At 52.7% G+C, this 21,904-nt stretch overlaps 1 protein-coding gene across 1 annotated transcript in view; it reads left to right on the plus strand.

The window, feature by feature from the left end:
* Positions 1 to 1,587: 1,587 nt before the first annotated feature.
* Positions 1,588 to 21,904, plus strand: part of PCDH19 (protocadherin 19) — a 57,522-nt gene continuing 37,205 nt past the window's right edge. The window contains exons 1-2 of the mRNA XM_066338589.1: positions 1,588 to 3,728; positions 6,697 to 7,024. Coding sequence (XP_066194686.1) covers positions 1,588 to 3,728; positions 6,697 to 7,024 — 2,469 coding nt within the window. The remainder of the gene's footprint in view (positions 3,729 to 6,696; positions 7,025 to 21,904) is intronic.

The raw sequence follows: 21,904 nt of genomic DNA on the forward strand, positions 1-21,904 counted from the left end.
ATCCATGTCTCAGTGTCTCCGTGTCCCTGTGTCCCGGTGTCCCCGTGCCTCCGTGTCTCCGTGTACCGGCGGGTGCCGCGCCCCGAGCGGCCGCGAGATGGCGCCGTTGTGCCTGGGAAGGCGCGGCGGGGCCCGACGGCGCGGCCGGGCCGGGCGGGGCAGGATCGGGCCGGGCCGGGAACAGCCGGGCCGGGCCGGGCCGGGAACAGCCGGGCCGGGTCATGCCGGGGGTGGGGCAGGATCGGGCCGGGCCGGGAACAGCCGGGCCGGGCCGGGCCGTGGTCCCTGGGCTCGGCCGACGCTTCGGTTCCCGATGCGAACCCCCCAAAGGGAGCGGTGCCGCGGCAGATGCTCCGGACCTCCGCCCCGCTGCCTCCATCCCGCCGCCTGATCGCTACCCACCGGCAGGCTGCGGGGCGGTTTGCCGACGGCCGCGCCGGCACCGGCCCTTTTTTAACCCCGGGGAGGGGGACGGTGTGTTGGGAGGTTTCCGAGCCGCGACCCGCCGGGGCCGCTCCGCCTCCCCCTCCCGGTGACGCCTCCCCGGGCCCCTGTACAGAGCCCCCGGGACCTTGTCTGCGGTGGAGACAGGAGGTAAGGGACAGGCACACGCACTCGGGAACGCTTTATTTCATTGTTAGGAGGACACGCTGCCGCGGTCGGCTCTCCAGGGATCATCAGCACGGTGCAGCCAGCGCCGCGGGGCTGGAGCCTCCCGGGGGCGTTGGGCGGTCCCGGGAACACTGCCCGGCGGGGCGGGGTCCTCCTGCCCCGCAGCGTTCACTCTCTACTGAACGGATTTGGGGCGCTCGGCGGGACGCGGCGGTCCCCGCGCTGCCTGCGGGCATCCGCCACCGCCCTGTGCGCACCTGCTAAAGAAGCAACCGCCAGTGACCGCGGACGCGGAGCCAAAACACCGCTGCGAACGCAGCTCCAGGGCAGCGGGACGGGCTCACGGGGCAGCAGGGGGAGCAGGGACAGCAGGAACAACAGGCTCCCGGTCAAGCAGCGGGTCCGTCCCGTCCCGCTCCGCTCCGCTCCGCTCGGCGCGGCTCCGCGCCCGCTCCGCTCCCGTCCGCGCCGGCCCCGCCCCGGCCCCGCCCCCCGGCCGGCGACGCTATCCTATTGGCGGCGGCGCGGCGCGCCGGTCCCTCCCCCGAGCGCCCATTGGCTGCGGCTGAGCGCCGCCCGCCCCCGCGCCGCCCGCCCCCGCGCCGCCCGCCGGCGCTCCGGACTGCGGGCAGTGGCGTGCGGCCGCCGCAGCGAGCGCCGGCGGCAGCGGGCTCGGCGCGCCTCGCCACCGCACCGCTCGGCTCCTCGCTCCTCGCTCCGCTACCGCTCGGCTCGGCGCCCCGCTTCTGCTCCGGCGCCCGCTCGCTATGCCCGGCCCTTTCTCGGCGCCGCCGGCACGGAGCTCCTGAGCGGACGGCGTTGGCGTGAGCGCGGGGAACCGCGGCTCCGGTGCCCGCACCAGCCCGCCCGCCGCCGGGGCAGCCCGGCGGGCGCTGCCCGCATGAGCGCGGCGGGCCCCTGAGGCGCGCAGCCGGCGGCCGTCGGGGCGCGGCGGGCGGAGGCGGCGGCGCGGCGATGGGGGCTCTCCCGGCGCTGCTGGGGGCCGCCTTGCTGTGGGCCGGCGCCGGGGCCCTCGTCAACCTCAAGTACTCGGTGGAGGAGGAGCAGCGGGCCGGCACGGTGATCGCCAACGTCGCCAAGGACGCCCGGGACGCCGGTTTCGTGCTGGACCCCCGGCAGCCCGCCGCCTTCCGGGTGGTCTCCAACTCGGCCCCCCACTTGGTGGACATCAGCCCCGGGTCCGGGCTGCTGGTGACCAAGCAGAAGATCGACAGGGACCTGCTATGCCGGCAGAGCCCCAAGTGTGTCATCTCGCTGGAGGTGATGTCCAGCTCCATGGAGATCTGCGTGATCAAGCTGGAGATCAAGGACCTAAACGACAATGCGCCCAGCTTCCCCACCGACCAAATCGAGCTGGAGATCTCGGAGACGGCCAGCCCTGGCACCCGGGTGCCGCTGGAGAGTGCCTATGACCCGGACTCGGGCAGCTTTGGTGTGCAGAGCTATGAGATCACCCCCAATGATCTCTTTGGGCTGGAGACCAAGACACGGGGTGACGGGTCCCGTTTTGCTGAGCTGGTGGTGGAGAAGAGCCTGGACCGTGAGACCCAGTCCCACTACAGCTACGTGATCACGGCGCTGGATGGTGGTGACCCGCCCAACTTCGGCACAGTGGAGCTCAGCATCCGCGTCATTGACTCTAATGACAACAACCCCCTCTTTGAGGAGCCAGCCTACACCGTCAGCGTGCCTGAAAATGCCCCGCCGGGGACGCCGGTCATCCGCCTCAACGCCTCCGACCCGGACGAGGGCACCAACGGCCAGGTCCTCTACTCTTTCCACAGCTACGTCTCCGAGCGGGCCCGGGAGCTCTTCCAGATCGACCCCCAGAGCGGCCTCATCACGGTGAGTGGTGCCATCGACTATGAGGAGGGTCACGTCTATGAGCTGGACGTGCAGGCCAAGGACTTGGGGCCTAACTCCATCCCTGCCCATTGCAAAGTGACCATCAGCGTCCAGGACGCCAACGACAACCCGCCCCTCATCAACCTGCTCTCTGTGAACAGCGAGCTGGTGGAGGTGAGCGAGAACGCCCCGCCGGGGTACGTCATCGCCCTGGTGCGGGTCTCGGACCGCGACTCCGGGGCCAACGGGCGGGTGCAGTGCAAGCTCCTGGGCAACGTGCCTTTCCGCCTCCAGGAGTACGAGAGCTTCTCCACCATCCTGGTGGATGGCCGGCTGGACCGGGAGCAGAGGGACCAGTACAACCTCACCATCCAGGCTAGGGATAATGGCATCCCTTCCCTGCAGGCCACCAAGTCCTTCACGGTCAAGATCACCGATGAGAACGACAACCATCCCCACTTCTCCAAGCCCTACTACCAGGTCATCGTGCAGGAGAACAACACCCCAGGGGCCTACCTCCTCTCGGTCTCGGCCAGAGACCCTGACCTGGGCCTCAATGGCAGCGTGTCCTACCAGATCGTGCCCTCCCAAGTCAGGGACATGCCCGTTTTCACCTATGTCTCCATCAACCCCAACTCTGGAGATATCTATGCTTTGAGGTCCTTCAACCATGAACAGACCAAGGCCTTTGAGTTCAAGGTCTTGGCGAAAGATGGGGGTAACCCCTCTCTGCAGAGCAATGCCACCGTCAGGGTGATCGTCCTGGACGTCAATGACAACACCCCCGTGATCACGGCCCCGCCGCTGGTCAACGGGACGGCCGAGGTGTACATCCCCAGGAACGCGGGCGTTGGCTACCTGGTCACCGTGGTCAAGGCAGATGACTATGATGAGGGTGAAAATGGCAGACTCTCCTATGAAATGGTGGAAGGAGACAGAGGGTTTTTTGAGATCGACCAGGTCAATGGAGAGATAAGGACCACCAGAGCCTTTGGGGAGAACGCCAAAACAGCCTATGAGCTCATTGTGGTGGCTCATGACCATGGGAAAACATCTCTCTCGGCTTCTGCCTTGATTTTGATATACCTGTCTCCGGCCCTGGATGCCCAGGAGTCCATAGGATCTGTTAACCTCTCCTTGATTTTCATTATCGCCCTGGGGTCTATTGCAGCCATTCTTTTTGTCACCATGATCTTTGTGGCAGTCAAGTGCAAAAGGGATAACAAGGAAATCAGGACCTACAACTGCAGGTAAAGATACCTTTGTTTATGTGCACCTGCGGGTCTGCTTTGATTCTTGCCATCGCAGTTACTTTTGCGTTTGCTGCCGTATACTTGGGGGTGGTGAAGAGGGGTGGCTTCGCCTTGAGAACAGAAGTGAGGTTCCTGTCCCCGCGAGAAAAAATTTCTTGCAAAGCTTTAAGAAAATTGCTCTCCGCGAGGAGAGCAGGGTAACGAATCGACTTAATTGCGCGGCTTGACAATCTGTTGCAGCATCCCCCGATCTTCCCTGCTCCAGCACAAAAAAAAAGAAGCTGGGAAGAGCGTTTTTTTTTTTTTTTTTTTTTTTTACCAGGGGCATGGCTGTTTCTTACAGGCAGCCCCCCTGTCCGCAGCGCAGCTCCCCGGGCTGGCGAGGGGGCAAAGCCACCGCAGCATCCCCGCAGCAAGAGGGTGCGAGCCGTGGCATCCCCGGGGCTGTTCAAAGGAGCTATTGTGTGGCAGCCGTGGGGCCGAAGCGCGGAGAAAACAGCGATGAAAAACCATCCCCCGGCCGCCCCCGGAGCCAGGCATGGCTGGCCGGGCTGGGGATTTCTGCGGCGAGCCTTTCTGTGCCCCCGGCTTGGATGGATGAGCGTGCTCCGGGGTCCGGAATGCCCGAGGGGAAGGTCAGCCCAGCGCCTGGAGCCGCTGAAAGGCTGATAGGGGGAAATCCAGTCCCCCTGAATATGTAACAGCCCCGCGATTATTGTCTCTCTTTTACTATTCTCTGTGTTACACAAGTTAGGAGACAAATGCTAACCACACATGAATATCAATCAGATGCCATAAAAGAGCAGCTGCAATGCCTCATAAATGGTTTAATCCTGTTACTAGTGAAATAGCCATGACTTCTCCATTCCTTCGGCACCGAGTCGTTTCAGAGAGGAGGGATGGAAATTAATTTTGCTCTACCTTGGAAACGCACGCTCGCCCCTGGCAATTCGGCGGCGCGGGGGGATGTGCGGTCTTTAAAGTTTTATTTACGCAGAAATAATGCCGGAGAGTCGGGGCATTGTACCCCGTTTTCACAGCGTAAAGTGCGTATATAAGCCTTTTTGCTCGATGGGGGAAAAATCATCTGCAAATAAAGGTCGGTCTGTGCTGTATTATGGGATGCCTAGCTTCAAGTGAAAGCTCATGGACCAGATTTCTTGCCAGCTCGGCCCATTAAAAGAGGATAGGACCTGAATGGATAAAAATCATGTTGTGGTGGTGCCCCTAACAGCTTCTCACATACGTATAAGCCCTGGGTTTTACTGTGACGGCTTAGGGATTAATGAAGTGCGGTTTAATTAAATAATTGGTCAATAGAGAAAGGACAGCAAAATGAATGCCTGCAGGAAATAATTGGGCTCTCTCATTGCCAAACTTAAACATTTAGGTAAACAAAACAATTAAAGCTTCATCAAGCATTGTTAGACGAGTCAGCAGCATATAGATTGTTGGCACAACAGAAATCCCTGCCTTCCTCTGATTTATTTGCACACTCAGGGGGGTGCTCGGGCTGTTATCAGTGTGTGTCTGAGCAGGAGTCAGCTGCAGAGGTGGGGAAGCACCAGGCAGGCTCAGCGGCAGCGACCGTGGGGCACCCTCTCCCCACGCCTTTAGGCTTTGCAGTGCCTTGTTTTAGAGATTCCTCACAAGAGCTGCTGGAGAGTCTTCAAAAAACGTGTTAATTTATGAGGCACATATGAGGGCTGTTCGACTTAGCGGCATTTTCGTGCTCAGGCAATTAGCTTTCTGGAACAAGAATATTTGCCCAAGATTCGCCTTTCCCGATAAACTGTATTATTTATTCATCCCGTTATTTCTGTTGCAGCTATTGGATTTTTTTTTATTATTTTTTTTTAAATGCTGCTATCATAGCAAGGCGAGGAGCACAATCCTGACTTTCAAATGTATATTTCTGGCTGTGCAGAGCATTTGATGTGCTTCCCGAGGAAATACCAAGCTGCCCAGTGCTCTGTGTGTACAAATTCGTGTTGGGGACTGTTGTGGTGCTCACTGTGGGGAGACGAGCCACAGTCACTCTGAGCCCAGCAGACCCAACTAATGCAAGGTGCAAATACTTTATCATTATTTGCTTGGGTGCTGTTTTGCAGTAACTTTTTTCCTCTGGTGTTTTGCAGAAGGCAAGCAAGGCACTTCATCAGTTGATTCTTTTGGCAGGTGGGAAGCAGAGAGGGAAGGAAAGGCAAAGAAAAACAAGCTTGCAGTAAAATAAAAAGGTCAAAAAGGATCATTTTTCTTTGCAAAACACACGGTTGTTGTTCTCTGATTTCTAGAAGGTGAAAGCATTTCCCAGCAGAAGGGGATGTGTGTGTCAGAGTGAGGGAGGAATGAAATTCAATTGGAGAAAAGATCAGGTATGATCAGGAGACAGTCAAAACACCAGTGATTTAGATAAAGCATTAATAAACAAACAGCTTTTGGAGTGGGAGAGAACTGAGCTTGCCAGCTAGGACTGCTTCTGGGTCTGCTTTATTTACTGCTATGGAAAATGAACCGGGAGAAAAATCTGCTGTTCGTTTTGAATTTTCATTACGGGGACCAAATTAAATCACTTTTAAAATCCTTATTATGCATGGAAATGAATGCAGGTACCCTTTTCAGTTCATGGGTTTTAACATCTCCATTTTCCTCTTCTGCAGGCTGGACTTTACTTCCAGTAGCTAAATATCAGCAATTACATACACTAGTTCAAAACAGAAGCATTCTTCCTTCCCGTTTTTTTTTTTTTTTTTTTTTTTTAAAATATTTGACCTGAAAACATTATACATATGAAAATAAGCTAAAGAGCGTGTCGTGCCACCAGACCCAAGCCGTGACGTAACGTGCATGACTAAGAAGCCTACATGGAGATGGGGGCCAAGCCCTCTGGGTTTCTGCGTGTGTGCTTGGCGGGGCAGGGTTTAGGATGCTCTCAGCTCCTCATTTTCCCCTCTCTGTCCCCCAGGATCGCGGAGTACTCCTACGGGCACCAGAAGAAGTCGAGCAAGAAGAAGAAGATCAGCAAGAACGATATCCGCCTGGTGCCGCGGGACGTGGAGGAGACGGATAAAATGAACGTGGTGAGCTGCTCCTCTCTCACCTCCTCCCTCAACTACTTCGACTACCACCAGCAGACCCTGCCGCTGGGCTGCCGCCGCTCCGAGAGCACCTTCCTCAACGTGGAGAGCCAGAACAACAGGAATGCTGGCTCCAACCACATCTACCACCACACCTTCACGGGGCAGAGCCCCCAGCAGCCCGACCTCATCATCAACGGGATGCCGCTGCCCGAGGTGAGTGCAGGAGAGGGTCGGTGCTGCCACACAGGGCTGGGCAAACAGGCTCTGCTGTGTGCTGGGCAGGGCACTCTCGGCTGGATTCTGCACGCTGGACGCCCCAGAGGGAGGCAGTGCTGCAGGATGAGCGGGGTGGCACTCACTCACCTGTGGGTTCTGGGGCAGCCCTGACCTGTGGCCGTGGGTGGATGTTTCATCCCCAGACACTGCAGAGACCCTCAGGAGTGCCCAGGTGGGGATGGGCCAGGCCAGGCTGTGTCCATGTGGCTGCTTTGCAGGTGGATTCTGAGCGTGGCGATGCTCGGCGGAGAAGACACTTGTCTTCAGAGGAGTTTTTTGAAGAGGTTGTTGAAAGGGGTGTTGGTGGCTGCTCCTCTGGAGGTGGCTGGCTATGCTGGGAGTGCAGACAGTGCAGGATGCCCCATTGTGACCACCTGCACACCTGGCCCAGTGCTGTCCCTTCACTGTTGCCACAGGAGGGATGTGTGGTACCTGCCAAAGGCAGGGAGAGGGACCACTCTGATCCACACCATCCTCATCAGTTTCTCGTAATTCTTTGGCTTTCCTGTACATCACAGGCATCATTTAATGTTGCTTGTTTGTCTTTCTTTGAATTATTGTTTGGTTTTAAGCAAAACAATCAAAGGTTTGTCATGTTTCCTGCTTTGAATGGAATAACAAAGCTGAAAAAGGAGCTGAAATATTTATGGCTCGCTCTGTTTTGTGTTCAGTGTGCTGGTGTAAATGCAAAATGCTGCTGCTGAAGGCAGTGGAGCTGCTTCAGATTCTTCCTGGTGCTGCAGAGAGCTGAGCCTGGCCCTCTGCAGGGCTGCTGGAGAGGGCTGGTGCCGGGAGCCTGGTCCTGCTGTGGTTGTATTGGCAGAATGCTCACCGAGCCCTGGGGTGTTTGACTTCCACTGAGGCAGAACCAGCTCTGAGAAGTCACGTACTGTGTTGGCCCACACGAGTGACCATTGCTGTTGGCGTGCTGTGGGCAGTGTTCCCTGAGGAATTCCTGAGTTCTGGAGTGTCTTTTGGAGAGGGTTCTGGAGTGCATCTCTGGCTGGTGCCTTGCTATGGGCACTGGAGCAGTGGAGCATCCTGTCAGCCTGTGATTCACTGCCACCAGTCACTAAATCCATCACATGCTGGCGTTATCCAGAAGTGCATGCTGGCAGTGGGAGGTCTCAGGTGCCAGGGAGGATGGAAGGACCGTCAGGAACATCATAACTCAGCTGATAAAGGCAACAGGCAGCTGCACGCAGAAGGCAGTGCTGCCTGTGCTTCTCTTTGATTCAGCAGCTGGGATGGGGCCTCATGGAAAGTGCCCTCCAGAGATTTCCCTGCCTTGTTCACCCTCCTGTAAGGGAGACGGGGTGCTTGTTTCTCCCTGTGGCTCCAGCTCACCCCGTTTTCCCATCACCTGTGCAGGTGAGCTGCACTGTGAAGAGCTGGTAGCTTGCCTGGAGAAGGAGGTCTGTCTCTTGTGATGGGTGGCTGGAGTGTCAAGTGGAACATTTCCCCGTGGCAGGGGGGCAGCAGGCACCTGGCCAGTCCCTGCAAAGAGCCCTGTGGCTCTCGTGTGAGAGAAACACATCCTGGTGGGGATCTGCTCACTCTCTGGAGGTGCTTTTAGACAAAAGGGCAGGATCAGGGCACAGGGTGGAGAAATCCCAATGGGAAGCTGTTTGGAAGTTTACTTTAGGGCGGGAATGTCAATTTTTGGCAGAACCCCAGTGTTAAGCTTCCAGCTGTTGTAGGCGAAGCTATCTCGCTGGTGGTGTGGGTTCTTCTGTTGGCTTCTAAAAATCCCAGTGACCCCCAGCCCTGGCACACAGGGCGACACAGAAACTCCACAGAAGTTGTTTCCTGGCAGGAGCATGGCAGGAAGCATGTCTGGGAGCAGGCTCTGCCGTGTGGTGCTGTGGCTGTGCAGGGTGCTGTTGGCACACCTCCGGGTGGTGAGGATTTAATAAACACAGTCCCTGCCCAGAGTATACGGAGCCAAACCATTCCCTGCAGTGCTTCCAGTGGTACTTTGTCTGGGCTGGCTTGAATCACTTCCAGTGATGAAGCGTTTCCCCCGGGGAGGCTTTATGAGGTGTCAGCATCGGGGAGATATCATTGCTGCTCCACCTAGGAGTGACTCCTCCCCATGGGAAGGCAAAGCATGGGTTGATAACAGATAAAATACCAGGTAAACGTGTCTCTGGCAATGTCACTTGGCAGATGATGGTTGTGGCTGGGGGTAAGTGATTGCCTCTGCAGACACGTGCTGCCCCAGCAGCAGTGGGTTTGTGATGTGGCTGGTCTTTAACGTGAGCCTCGTTTACTTTAGCAGTCAGGAGCCTTGAAATAAAAGTCCCTGAGGATGGCTTGTTTGTGGAGCTTCAAGAAATGTTTCTTCTAGTGCAGTGGCAGGTCTCGGGGCTGGGAATAATTGGGTTTGTTGGTGCTTCTCATCTTTCCCTGGTGATACAGAAAGGATTAAAAGTGGTGTCTGTGAGGGCTGCAATCCGCCCCGAGGATGCAGAAGAAGTTTGAGACCACCCTTATGAAGCTTTTCCCTCTGGGTGGGGCTGGGCTTGGCTGCCAGGAGAGCATCGGGAGGCAGTGGGGATACCCCGGGGTGCTCTGGCCCTGCTGGGAATCAGTGGTCCCGTGGGTGCCACGTGGGGATGCCTGCCCAGAGCCTCTCAGCATCCCTGTGGCTGCAGGCAGCGATGGCACAGAGCGTTTGTGAGCAGCCCTGGTGATCGTGGCTGACAGCGGGAGGCTTGGCCCCCGTCGGTGTTTGGACTTGTTTTGCAGCAGGGAGAGTGGGACATGTTGGAGCTGCGAGGGCATTGCTGCTCAGAGGCTTTGCTGCTGCTGAGAGCTCTTTTTTATCTTCCTTCTGAGCTGGAGGAGAAGACGGCTTCGAAACCGAAGGGGCTTGTTGTCAGGTTTTGCGTGTGTATTTCTGGGAGTTGTACCAGGAGATTAAAAATCAAAATTAATAGGAGCCATTAGGCAGCTTCCTTGATAAAAATGCGTGTTGCATTGGGGTGGTGTGGAAACTGGTCTGAATGCCGAGCCTTTTAGGATCCAAGGGACATGACTTGCATGTAGAGTAGCCACCCTTGGGTAACACTTACATGCCTGGATTTTGGCTCGATGGTTTAAAAAGTAAACAGCATGTGTGTGGTGGCTGTAGCTGCGTTTCAGAGGCAGTTTTACATCCCAGATTTGCACTGCTTTGGGAGATGATGTTTGTTGGCTGCTCCAGGATGGGAAACACCCCGGGGGACAGCAGCTCACTCTGTCCCCAGGTCTCCCGTGGTGGCCAGCCCAGGGCAGGACCTGGCATGAGAGAGGTGAGGAGGTGTGACGTGGGAGTGGGAGAACCCTCTGTGAGAGGCTGGATGTCCACAGAGCTCCTTGGCTGACTCTTTGGGCTCCAGGATGGCTCAGTGGTGGCGGCGTTGGGGAGTGGCAGCACTGACATCCCAGTGCAAGCAGAGGGATCCCTGTGACATCCCTCCCTGTGCATCCCTGTGGCTCAGGCGTGGTCCTGCTCTGGTGCTGCTTTGGGAGGGCCCACTGCAGAAGAAGGTGAAGGTGGAGCAGCCTCTGCCCCAGCAGGACCTGAGCCCTGCAGGGACCCGCAGAGCTCCCAGAGCTGTGTCCATCCCGGGGGGGCCGTGGCCATCCACTGCCTCCTGAGCTGATGGCCACCATCAGTAAGATGGGGAATTACTGGTTTTAGTGATAATCCTGGTCTAATCCCCCAACCTTGATACACTCCCACATAATCCTCACTCACACTGATTTAGTTGGGGCTCCTCCTGGCTGCGGGGATTATTTGAGGGAGCAACAGTTGCAGGATAAGGCCCCGTTGGTTTCAGATCTGCTTTGTACTACCTGGAAAGCGTTCTCCTCACTGTGGGAAATGGTTTTCTAAGCACAATAGAGCAATTTTCGTTTCAGGCAGCGCCGGCAGCTTTTGCTCTGGCTATCTGGCGGTGTTAACTAAAGCACATTTCTACAACACACAAAGATTTTTGTTTTGTAAGAAATGAAATCAGCGTGGCTGTTTCTCTTTCTCTGTCATTTCTCTACTTGTCAATTCTTTCTTCCCCTCCAGCTTATCCTCCTCTTCTCCGCTAGCCTTAAAAAGCCCCCAAAGTGTCTGTTATAATCACATTTTGTGTGTTACAACCAGAATGAATGTACTCACTTTAATATGCTGGGTTTGAGGAAATCAGTTTCTGTCTGGTATAACAGACAATTTGTTATAAACCATGCCATTTAGAAGTGAAGGGCCTTGCTTTAGTGCAGCGCTGGGGAAACGTCATGATATATAATTGGAAGGGATTTGGCTTGCTTCTGAGTAATTCTGTGTATAGAGCAGGGAAAAAGGGGGGAAAAAAAGGAGATGATTTCCAACCCGGAGAAAGTTCGCTGTGTTGAGACAGGCCAGGCTGATGGAACGAGGCTTATTTTCAGGAGCCGTAATAATTAAAGCATTATCAGAGATGATGTTCCACTAGTGGGAAGGCTGACTTCGCAGGCAGCGTTGCCAGTCTTGTTTTCTCCTTGGGAGGTCACTGTAACTCAGCACTTTTTTTTGTGCCTGCGACGTGATGCGCACCACGGCGGGTAAGAGCAGGTCAGGGCTCTCTGCTCCTGCCTTCCCGTGCCACGGCAGCCCTGGCTGGGAGCCAGCCTTCATCCTGCAGAGCCCCCCAAACAGGAGTGATGCTCTCAGCTTTGCACGTCCACTGCTCATCCCCTGCCTGGGGACAGCTGCTGGTCCCTGCCTGGGCAGCCAGCATCACTCTGCATTGCCAGGCAGCAGGGCTGGTGGGGTGGGGACCCCCAAACCTCCCTCCAGACCTCCCTCCAGGTCTGCTGTCCCTGCTCGCTGCAAATCCCGGCAGATCTCTCAGCTGCACTGCTCCCAGAGTGTTTTGTGTATCGCTGTAGGTTCCCTGACCCCTCTGAGTGTCGGCGGCTGACATTATGGAAATCAGCAGCTCTCCATTCTGCTCTGAGGTCAGCCTAACCAAATTATACATCTCTTAATGTGATCGCTCCAAGCTGTTGTATGGAGAAGTTCACTTGAGTACCTTGCAACAGAGATAAATACGCCAGCTCCCATTCATGTTTAACCATGCCATGCTCCCTGGGTCTTAGGCAAGTCCTTAGTTCCACAGCCTTTGGCTTTTCCTAAGATCATCAAATCATTGAGGTTGGAGAAGGCGTGTAGGAATGTTCAGCTAAGAGGTGAGCATGGCCAAGCTCCTCAGCAAACAGGATATGTTTTGTACTGTTGATTTGGGGCTGCCACCCCATCCTGGCAGCTCTTTGGGCTTTCCAAGGTTTTCTAGCCCATGGTAGTGTCCTGGTCAGGAGGGACCAAAGGGGTTTGCTCCAAGGGTCTGTGGAGGATTAGGATTGGTGTGGCAGTAGCTGCTTGTGTTTGGCAGCAAGACCTGTGTGCTCCCATGGGTATGATCATATTGTTATATATTCCATATGTTATATATAGATAGCAATATGTAAAACATAAATTCATATATTATACATATATAACGATATATCATATTGTTATATATATGTGATATATATATATATCATATATATATATATGTTCTGTCTTGTATTTGTGATATCCTACGTGGAATGATTTCTGTTGGGGAGGACCTCTAAGACCATCAGGTTGAAACATTAACCTAAAGCTGCCGTGTTCACACTTGTACCCCTGTGCATACAAAAAGTGTGTGTGGAATTATTACATATTGCACCTAATTATGTGAGTATATAATATGTCATATAATCAGATACATCTCATTTGTTTTTATGCTACTGCTTTGGGTTTTACGGTTCGCTTTTACTGGAAGTGGAGAGGCTCCTCTTGTTTTCATAGAATCATAGAATGGTTTGGGTTGGTAGGTTCCTTAAATATTTCCTCTTGGAAAATTTGAATTTCTCATGCATATTTCTAAAGCATAACTCGTGAAGTCTATAAAAAAAGCTTTTGGAACTATATTTACATGGCAGATAAGAATTTTCTCTTAAATTGGGAAAGATTTCTAGTAATTTTTTTTTTTTTTAAATTTCCTGAGAAGGAGAGTCTTGCATGGTACTTTATGGGCTTATCTTACAGCAGTATCCAAGTGAGTCTGTGCTGTATCGAGGGATTTGAACTCTGTGGTTTCTCCCTCTTGTTTCCTTTAGATACAGCACATGCTCATGCAGTGGCATCATGGAGACCAAGAGCAGTAGCCTTTGAATAACCTTGTGTGCATCTGCTTGGCTGGGTGGAAGAGCTGTATTTTCCAGCTGCCATTTCCTGAAGTCCCTCCTGAGGGCTTTGAGCCAGAGAAGCTCCTCAGCCAGGTGCCCTTCCACGTCCTTGGGCTCCTGCCCTCACTGCCTGTGCCCTGCTCAGGTCTTTCCTAAATTCCCATCAGCCAGCAGAGCCATCGTGCCCTGCCTGCTCCCATCCCCAGGCTCTGCCTGCAGGCTCTCCAGGAATGAGCCCTCCATCTCTCCTGGGACCCTTCTCTCATGACCTCTTGCCTGCTCTGGCAGCAGCTCCTGCTCTTGTGTGGGGGCTCAGATTTGTGGGACCCCCAGCCCTGCCCATTCCCCGTCTCCCCCCAGGCTGCTGGTGGGGCTGGCGTGGCCTTGCCTCAATAAATTATTAGATATTGTTCCCAGTAGAGGCTGTAGTTGAGTTCCAATCATTTTCTGTTAATTAAAATACAGGATGGTCTTATTTGTAGCATAAATAGTTGTAATCTGTGTACTTATAAGTGTAATTATAATTCAAATTAGAGTGTGCTCTGAATTGGCAATGGGTGGGGTGCTCTGCAGGCAGCCCTGCCCTGGCAGAGCTGTGCTGGGGCTTGGGGCACCCCACAGTTCCAATCCCCACTGTCCCCAGGAGAGCATCACCCAGGGCTCAGCAAAGGGACGCTGAGGCTGCTGGCAGCTCCCAAATTTCACTGTTTCTGCTGGGGCAGAGCTTGTCCCTGGCACCTGTTGGAGGGTTTGCTGGAGGAGACAGCACAACGTCACTGCTTCAGTGTCTCCCTCTGTTCCTCCTCAAGGAACAAAGTTTCTTGTCTGAATTTGGAGGGAAGTGATGGCTTATGTCAGCTGGACAAGTGATTAGTGCTGAGTTGAAGTGTCTCCCTGTTTAACATGGAGCTACAGTGAGTTCTCCTCGGTCTGGTGAAGGCTGGAGCACAGCTGATGGGTGCAGCAGGCAGGTGTGAGACAGAGATTGCACTTCCTGCAGCCTCTGATGGGAACTGAGCACCCACAGGTAATGCCAGCCTCGCTGGCGCCCAGGACAGACAGGGCAGTGATAAACCATGGAGGTCAGAGTGTGGTGGAACCCTTGAGGTCCTCATCTCGACACCCCGCTGAGGTCTGGGTGCGAATCCTTCGTGTTTCTCACGGGGATCTGGAGCTTGTCTGATTATACCATCGTTTGTAATGGCAGGTGTATGCCACAGGGCAGGTTTTAAAATTCCCGTGTTGGTGGATTGCATTAACCCATCCTAAGTCAGGTATGTAAAATTCCATTAAGCGAAACCCCTCTGGCATTTTCTCACCCGTGCTCGAGCTCTGCAGGCTATGCTAATGCAGTGTGTTTGCTCATCTATTAGAAGGATGATGGCTTTAAAATAATAACATTTATCTTTGGCAGCAGACCTACAATAGTGCACACCGAGTACAATTTTGTGAAAGGCTCTGCAGATGTTGCCTCATTCAATCTAGGTCAAAAAGAGTGCTTAGAATCAAAAAGGTTAGAAAGAGATCAAATAATTCGGTGGTTTTATTGCTGAATAATGTACTTGGAAAATATCATTCACCGTTATTAGACTAAGTGAGTACAGAAAACATAGGACTCAATAGTCATTTCTCAGTATTGGCTGATTTTACTGTTTTTATAATGTAGCTAAATTCCCTGTTATTGATTCTAGCATCGATTATCGATCTGTAAATGTAAATGTGAGTGATGGTGGGAGCGCAGGGAAGTTGGACAGTTAGGGAATTAGGCCTCCTCTTCCCTGCAGTGCCTGGTGGTGGGCAGCACACGCTGCAGCAGACTGCTGCTGGTTTTGGGGAGCTGTCAGGGCTCTGGGAGCCGTTTCCACAAGTGGGGATGAAAAAACAGGAAAACACCCATTATGTGTGTTCTTTTCCATGCCTGAGAGCTTATGTAAACTTGCTGAGACAAACCCAGATGGGCTGGGACGCCGGCACCAGGATGGGGCTCGGAGCCCGCGCCTGCGCCTCTGTCACCTGCTCCCTCCTGGACTTTTTCATATTCAGATTCACATCTGGATGCTCTGGCAGGGACCCAGCTTAGGCAACGTTCAGCCAGCGAATCCTCAGGGCTGTTAGCTCAGATACAGCACCAGAACCTGTCTGCCCTGTGAATCACTTCCCGGGCGCTGGTGAGCGGTTCCCCTCTCTCCTTGTTCAGCCTCCAGAGAGAGCTCTCCCTAATTATGGGGATTGGGTCAGTGAGAGAGCAAAGCTGTGTCCCTTCTGGGCTCTGTGTCCCGTGGAGAGCCCCTGGAGCAGAGCTGGCAGCATCACTGTGGGAGCCACAGGCTCCTGCAGGGCTGGGGCTTGCTCAGCCACACCATGGGTTCCTTTGTTTGGGAAAAAAAAACAAAACCGAAAACAAACAGACGAATTTTGGAATATGTTCATCTCTTGTTCTCTGCACTTAGTTGTTGTCAGCATTAATATGCCATTAACACATGCTCATTAGGAGGAGAATGATTGTACCCTGCAGAGTATGGGGGAAACCTTCATTAGGCACTAACATATTGAACTGAGCTGCAAACTTCACTTGGGAAAACTGGGGAATGTTCTGCTCGGCGTCAGGTTTCCCTGATTTCTCCTTTTGGTCTGATAAAAGCTCCTCATCTTCTGGCACGTACTTTTGGCTACAAATGAGGAAGATGTGCAGGTGAGCCTGGGCTCTGCCTGGGATCAGGGTCCAGCACTGAGATCCTTTTGGGATCTCAAATCCAGATCTAAGACTTCCTCATCAGCACTTATTTCTCCATGCAGAGAGGACACAATCCAGTGCCCTCCCTCCAAAGGGCTCTGTTGGCCCTTCAGCCTTAATGAGATGGATTCTTCACGGGGCTGGAGATGCTGGGGGGGCAGATCTGTTGAGAAAGGAGGTGTCATTTCCACATCCTCTCTCCTCATGCTGTAACAACGTTTTAAGTGTTCATCTGGCCTTGCTGCCTGCAGTCTGCAGCCATAACCTGCCGTGTGTGACAGGGCAATTGCTCGCCCTGCTGATGATTGCAGAGGGGCCTGGTGTTGTTCCCTTGTTTGCTCCAGGCGTGTGCCTGGTGCTCTCCTAAAGACAATCAATAAGAATAATTACTGAGGGTTCAGGTGGGGGTGAGGGAGGAGGGGGCTGGAGCACACAAATATTTGCCCATTGAGACCCCGTTTAGGTGCAGATTCCTCTGATAGGTAACGAGGGATGGACAATGAGGACCATATGTGGTATTTTAATCAGAATTTATGCTAAATGGAGTGATTTCGTAGGTTTCCACAGAGCTGGCAGCTGTCCTCTGTATTAGAAGTGAAGGTCCTGGCTTGTCCCTGCCCCACTGCCCTCTGCCCTGGGGTTTTGGAAGGTTTTTCAGCGTGGGCACAGTGTGGTCCCATCCTCTCTGTAGGTATAGCCAGGGGGGAATCCCACAGTTTTCACCAGTAAACCTCAGCAAAGCTAAAATGACATTTGGCTGGGCTTGGTTTGCTGTTGTGAAGGGAGCTGAGAGCACAGCCCAGTGAGGAGCACAGGCAGGTCCTGCTGGAGGTGGCTCCTCCTGCAGCCAGCAGCAGCCTCAGGACAGTGCTGAGCATTCCTGCTGCCTGCAGGACAGTCCCTGGCTGCAGGGTGTGCTGGGGATGCACTGTGGAGAGACCTGCAGTGCCAGCTGGAGGGCTTCTTCCTGCAAAGGTGAAGACAGAGAGGGGTGAGACTGTCCAGCCCAAGCTCACGTCGCCTTTGGTGATCCAACTCCCTTTTGTCATTGATCCCAAAACTAATGGAATCGTGCCAAAAACAGACCGTGATGGTCTGCCCTGGACAGGGAGGGAAAGGAGGTGGTGAGGTGAGGTACCAACACGTGGCAGGTGAAGCTTGGAAGCCTTTCAGTGTCCCCCAGTGCCTCTCTTGGAGGACCCTCTCCTGTGGTGGCCAACTGGCCACTGCAGCAGTTCAGGAGGCAGCTTGGTGGCTGTCCTAGCTCAACCCAGCTCGTGGCTATTTCTCTTCTGAGCTCCCTGACATCTCCCTCTCATCCTGCCACGCTGTCTGCAGAGGCAGAGCAGCCACAGGCTCCCGTCTAATCACAGCTCTCCATGTTGGAGATGTGGCTGTGTCCCTTTGCTGGATGCTGCATGACTCATGTAATCACCATGCGAAATGCATCATTCATAAACTGTTTAGCGTGACCTTTTGTACAGTAGCACTAATTATTATTATCACAGAAGCCCAGTAAACTAGACTAGTAATTATCAGGGATTTATTTGGATGGACAGCTAAGCTATTCTTGGCAAGTTAGTCAAAGCAGTTGTCATGACAGCCACACAAATGTGTCTTATGAATTGGGTTAATTAGGGTAATTAATAACTGTTGTTTTGCCCCTTTTAACAAGGTATTTCTGAGATGCTATCAAAAAATAGCAATTGTATCTAACAGAAATAGTCTTCTTTTAGCAGCAACCTTCACATCACGAAACAAAAGTAGTAAATACCTGTTGGGTTGTTGTTTCACAAAGAAATGTGTCATCCAACCTTGTCTTTGAGGAAAAGCAGGGGGTTAGAGGCTCTGCTGTAATTTTTCTGCCATGCCTCCCCTCCTGGGCTGTATCACCAAGAGATTGATCATCATCCTCACTGATATTATCACTATTTATTGTAATGCCGTGCTGTTGTCACAGAGAGCTCTCTGCCGTGCCCGGCTCCGTGCGGGTGGCGAGGGCAGTCCCAAGGTGCTCCCGTCAGTCAGGGCAGGCTCCACAAGGACTTGGAGCCAATTTTAAAGTTGTGACCATAAATGAGAGCCGTTCTGCTGATGCATCGTCACCGCCGTCATCGGGACAGCAGGTGCCAAACCGCCGCGTCCTCGCTCGGCGGAGCATCTGCTGCCTCTGAAAGGAGGGTTTTGCTGAATAAATGGATTTGGTTTTTCATACAATCACGGAAGATCCTGAGCTGAAAGAGACCCGCCAGGATCATGGAATCCAGCTCCTGGCTCTCTCCAGAAACAAAGCCGTGACTGTCGTGGTTGTTGCTGGCGTCGAGTGATGGTGGTAACTAAAACTCTTAATGATCAAAGAGCACCAAAAAGCCTCAAAAGGGAAAAAAAAAAACCCCCATAGTCCCCATCTCAGGGAGCACCTTGGTGGCCTTGTAGTGAGTTGCAGCCTGTGGTGGTGATGGTCCTGTCCCATGGCAGTGTGCTGGGTGCTTTCCAGCATGGAGCACTGTCTCCCCAAGGACTGCAAGATTTGGTGCTGATGATGAAAAATGACCCAAGATTATGGATGCAACTGAGGAATATTACGTAAGTCTTGTAGGAAAATGACCTGAATAGATGAGTGAAGGCTCTGGCTGGTTCTCCAGCTGCACTGAGCTCTGTCTATTTATATCACCTCTGGGCTTTCGAAACCCTCTTCTAACTAAAGCTCATTTGATAACGCATGTCTTTTAAGAAGAAAATAATAATAAAAAAAAGGAGGAATAAAAAAAGAAAGAAGGAAAGGGGGGAAAATTCCCTAAAGAAAGACACCTCTATGGAGAAGGTAGGGTTTTAATGAAGAAATATTTTATACTATTCTCCTACAACCTTAGGGCTAATAGCCTGGAACTGGTACTTTGGCTCCTTAAAAAGCCCAACAAGACAAGCCAATTACGGCCTCTGAAACATTTTTATTTTTAGTTCCTTGTAATAGCAATTTATCCTCGGCTATGGTACATTAACTGGAAGGAACAAGAAGTAGTAAGGTTTTGGCATCTTTGTAATAACCAAGGGGCTGTGTTTACCAGGCTGTTAATAATGTGGGGTGGCTGTGGGCAGGGGAGAGGGCACTGTGAGGATGGAAAAGGGCATCCAGATAGTGCCAGATTGAGATCCCCTAATCTGGTGGGCCCTTTATTGTCATTCATTTCCCTACAGTTTGTTCTGGGAGAACACAGGCTCCTGTTAGCTTGAATTCCTCAGTTTCTGCTGCCCCAGAGCTGGTAGCATGGCTCAGAGGGAAAGAAGGGCTGTGCAGAGGGTGAAGGTGTGTCCCCAGGGATGCTGGAGCTGGTGGCACCTTTGGGTTCTGAGCTGAGCAAAGCCAGGCTTCACATGCACTCCCCACACAGGGTGAGACAGCCATGGCAGTGGGAGGAAGGCCAGTCCTGCTCAGATCTGCTGCCAGTCTCATGGCTGCAGGGTAATTTTGTGGGCTGGAGAGATGCGTTTTCCTGCCCAAGTAGGGGGAAAAAAAAAACAACTAAAATAAGGGAAAACTGGTTTTGAGAAAGAATTTTGTTGTGAGCAAAATCCCCTCGAGGCTCCGAGTGGGAGCTGCCTGAGGCTATCCTGATTGCAAGCCTTCCCAGGCAATTCCAGATAAACAACGTGAATGATAACAACCATGAGCATGCAGGACAGTGTTTGTCTTGGTTTGATTATCTGCCAGTGTGGGGGGATTTGGGCTGAGGCCAGGCAGGAGCTGCTGGTGCAGAGGTTTCACTCCAGGGCTGGGTTTGGATGGCTGTGACCATGTGCCAGGGGCACGCGTGGGACCAGATCTGGCCCCTGGTGAAGCCGTGGGAGGAGGAGGACTGGGGGTGTGTGGGTCTGCTTGCCCAAAAATCAGAATAAATGGGGTTTGCAGTGGAAAATGGGCTAGGGCCAAGGTCCCTGTGCCCCCTGGGTGCTGCAGGGCTTGTGCATGCTCGGGGGTGCAGCCCAGGCATCCCATCCCTCTGATGTGCCGAGCTGGCAGCAGCATCTCACGCCTTCCCTATTTTTAACTCAACTACAATGATTTTTGGTTTTTCTTTTTCCTTTTTTTTTTTTTTTTTTTTTTTTTTTTCTTTTTCCCTTCTTCTTTTCGCGGGGAGAAATCTGTGATTTCTCCTGTTCCATGCAAAATGCATTGGTCTGACCTGCCACTCCAGAAGGTGAATGACAGGGAGTTTCATTTAGCCCTAGAGATGGGAACATTTCAAAAAAGGTTCTTCTGTTATATTTGTTTTCATTCCTAATGGCAGGAGGCAGGGAAAGGACAGTTCTGAAAGGTTTTTTAACAGATCTCTACGTCATGCCCCATCACCCTGAGCGTGCAGATTAGATCCAGATTGTTTTTTGCAATAGTTAGGGAGGGGTGTAGTCTGTGCTGGGAGCTGCATGTGTGGATCCATTACACATCTGAAAGTCCCAGGTACAGGTGATGGGAAAACCCTCTTCTATTAGGTTTATTGGCTGTTACATCCCTGCAGGGAGTTTTCCTTGGCATATCGAGGCAGGAGCCCTGTGCAGAAGGCTCAGGGGCCCTGTGCAGAAGGCTCAGGGGCAAGCTGAGCCCCCTGCCCATCATTAGGGGTACATGGGAGGGAGGCATTGCCCCTGCTGCCCCCAAATCCCTCCTGTCCCAGCCAGGAGTGAAGCACTGGGTGGCTGCCAGGGCCTCATCAGCCTCCTGGCTGCTCTTGGTCCGTGTAAGAACTCGTCTGTATGCTCCTCCCCAGTAAGCCTGCCCCAGGTTTGGGTCAGTATTTTGCTTTTCAATAGATTTTGAGGGGTGGTGGTGCTAAGCAGGTGTCTGCTGTGATGGTTCCAGTTGGGAGAGACCCCTGTGCCATGTCCCCCAAAAGGCTTTGGTGTTTTAGATACCGTGTGAATGCAAGGCAGCTGTTTTAGGATTGCATTTTTGTTCTTCGTAACCACACTGTAGATTTCTGATCTGCTGACAAATCCAAGTGGGTGACACTGTCTGTGGCTTTGTGGGGTGTAATTTTGGCTTTGTTGTGTGCTGCTGCTCCTGGATTCAATCTGAGTTTTTAATCCTATACCTTTTTTTTTTTCCAAAATCACATCTCAGCAGCAACTTTTCTCTTTCCTCCCTTCAATTTTCAAAGAAAAAAAATGACAAAGCCTGTATTTATTTGGGGAGGGGACAGGAGTTCAGGGTGGATTAGTGGGATGCTTGCACTGTAATATGGTTTGGCTTGATACTGCTGCTTAGTCTGATCAGAGGAGTGATGCTAAAGAATGAACTCTCGCAGTGATTTTTCTGCAATGCTTTTTATTTCATCAAGAGAAAATGGAGGCTGGACTCAGTTCCTTCAGTGTTTAATAATGTCCATCATAACGAAATGCCCTTTATTTAAGCTGCAGTAATAATTAGAGGCTTGGTGGTGTTAAGTAGCCATAGAGTCTGGCTCTGAGGAATGTTCATTGTACCTCATTAAATTTGGAATTACTGCTTAAAAGGCCAGAAATAAATACTCTGTTTATATTTCGGGGATAGTAAATCTAAATGGATGCTGTGTTTGCACATCCTCGTCTCTGCTCGTTCCTGCTGAAGCGAGCGAGGCACTGCTCCAGTAGGCTTAGGCAGCAGTCAGTGTCTGCAAAACAGCCTAACCCCAAACCCAACCCTGGTTTCATTGATCAAGTGCAGGAAAATGATCTGCTGTATTACATCTAATTATAAAACATCAATATCAGATGCTAAATGCACTTACTTTGCCAGAGACGCTGCGTTGGTAGTTCACAGTTTGCAGTCTCCTGCCTGAGGAGCTCTGGCAGTGGGCTGGGTGTGTGGAGAGGGC

The sequence above is a fragment of the Sylvia atricapilla genome, chromosome Z (genome assembly GCF_009819655.1).
Source record: "Sylvia atricapilla isolate bSylAtr1 chromosome Z, bSylAtr1.pri, whole genome shotgun sequence".
NCBI lineage: Eukaryota > Metazoa > Chordata > Aves > Passeriformes > Sylviidae > Sylvia > Sylvia atricapilla.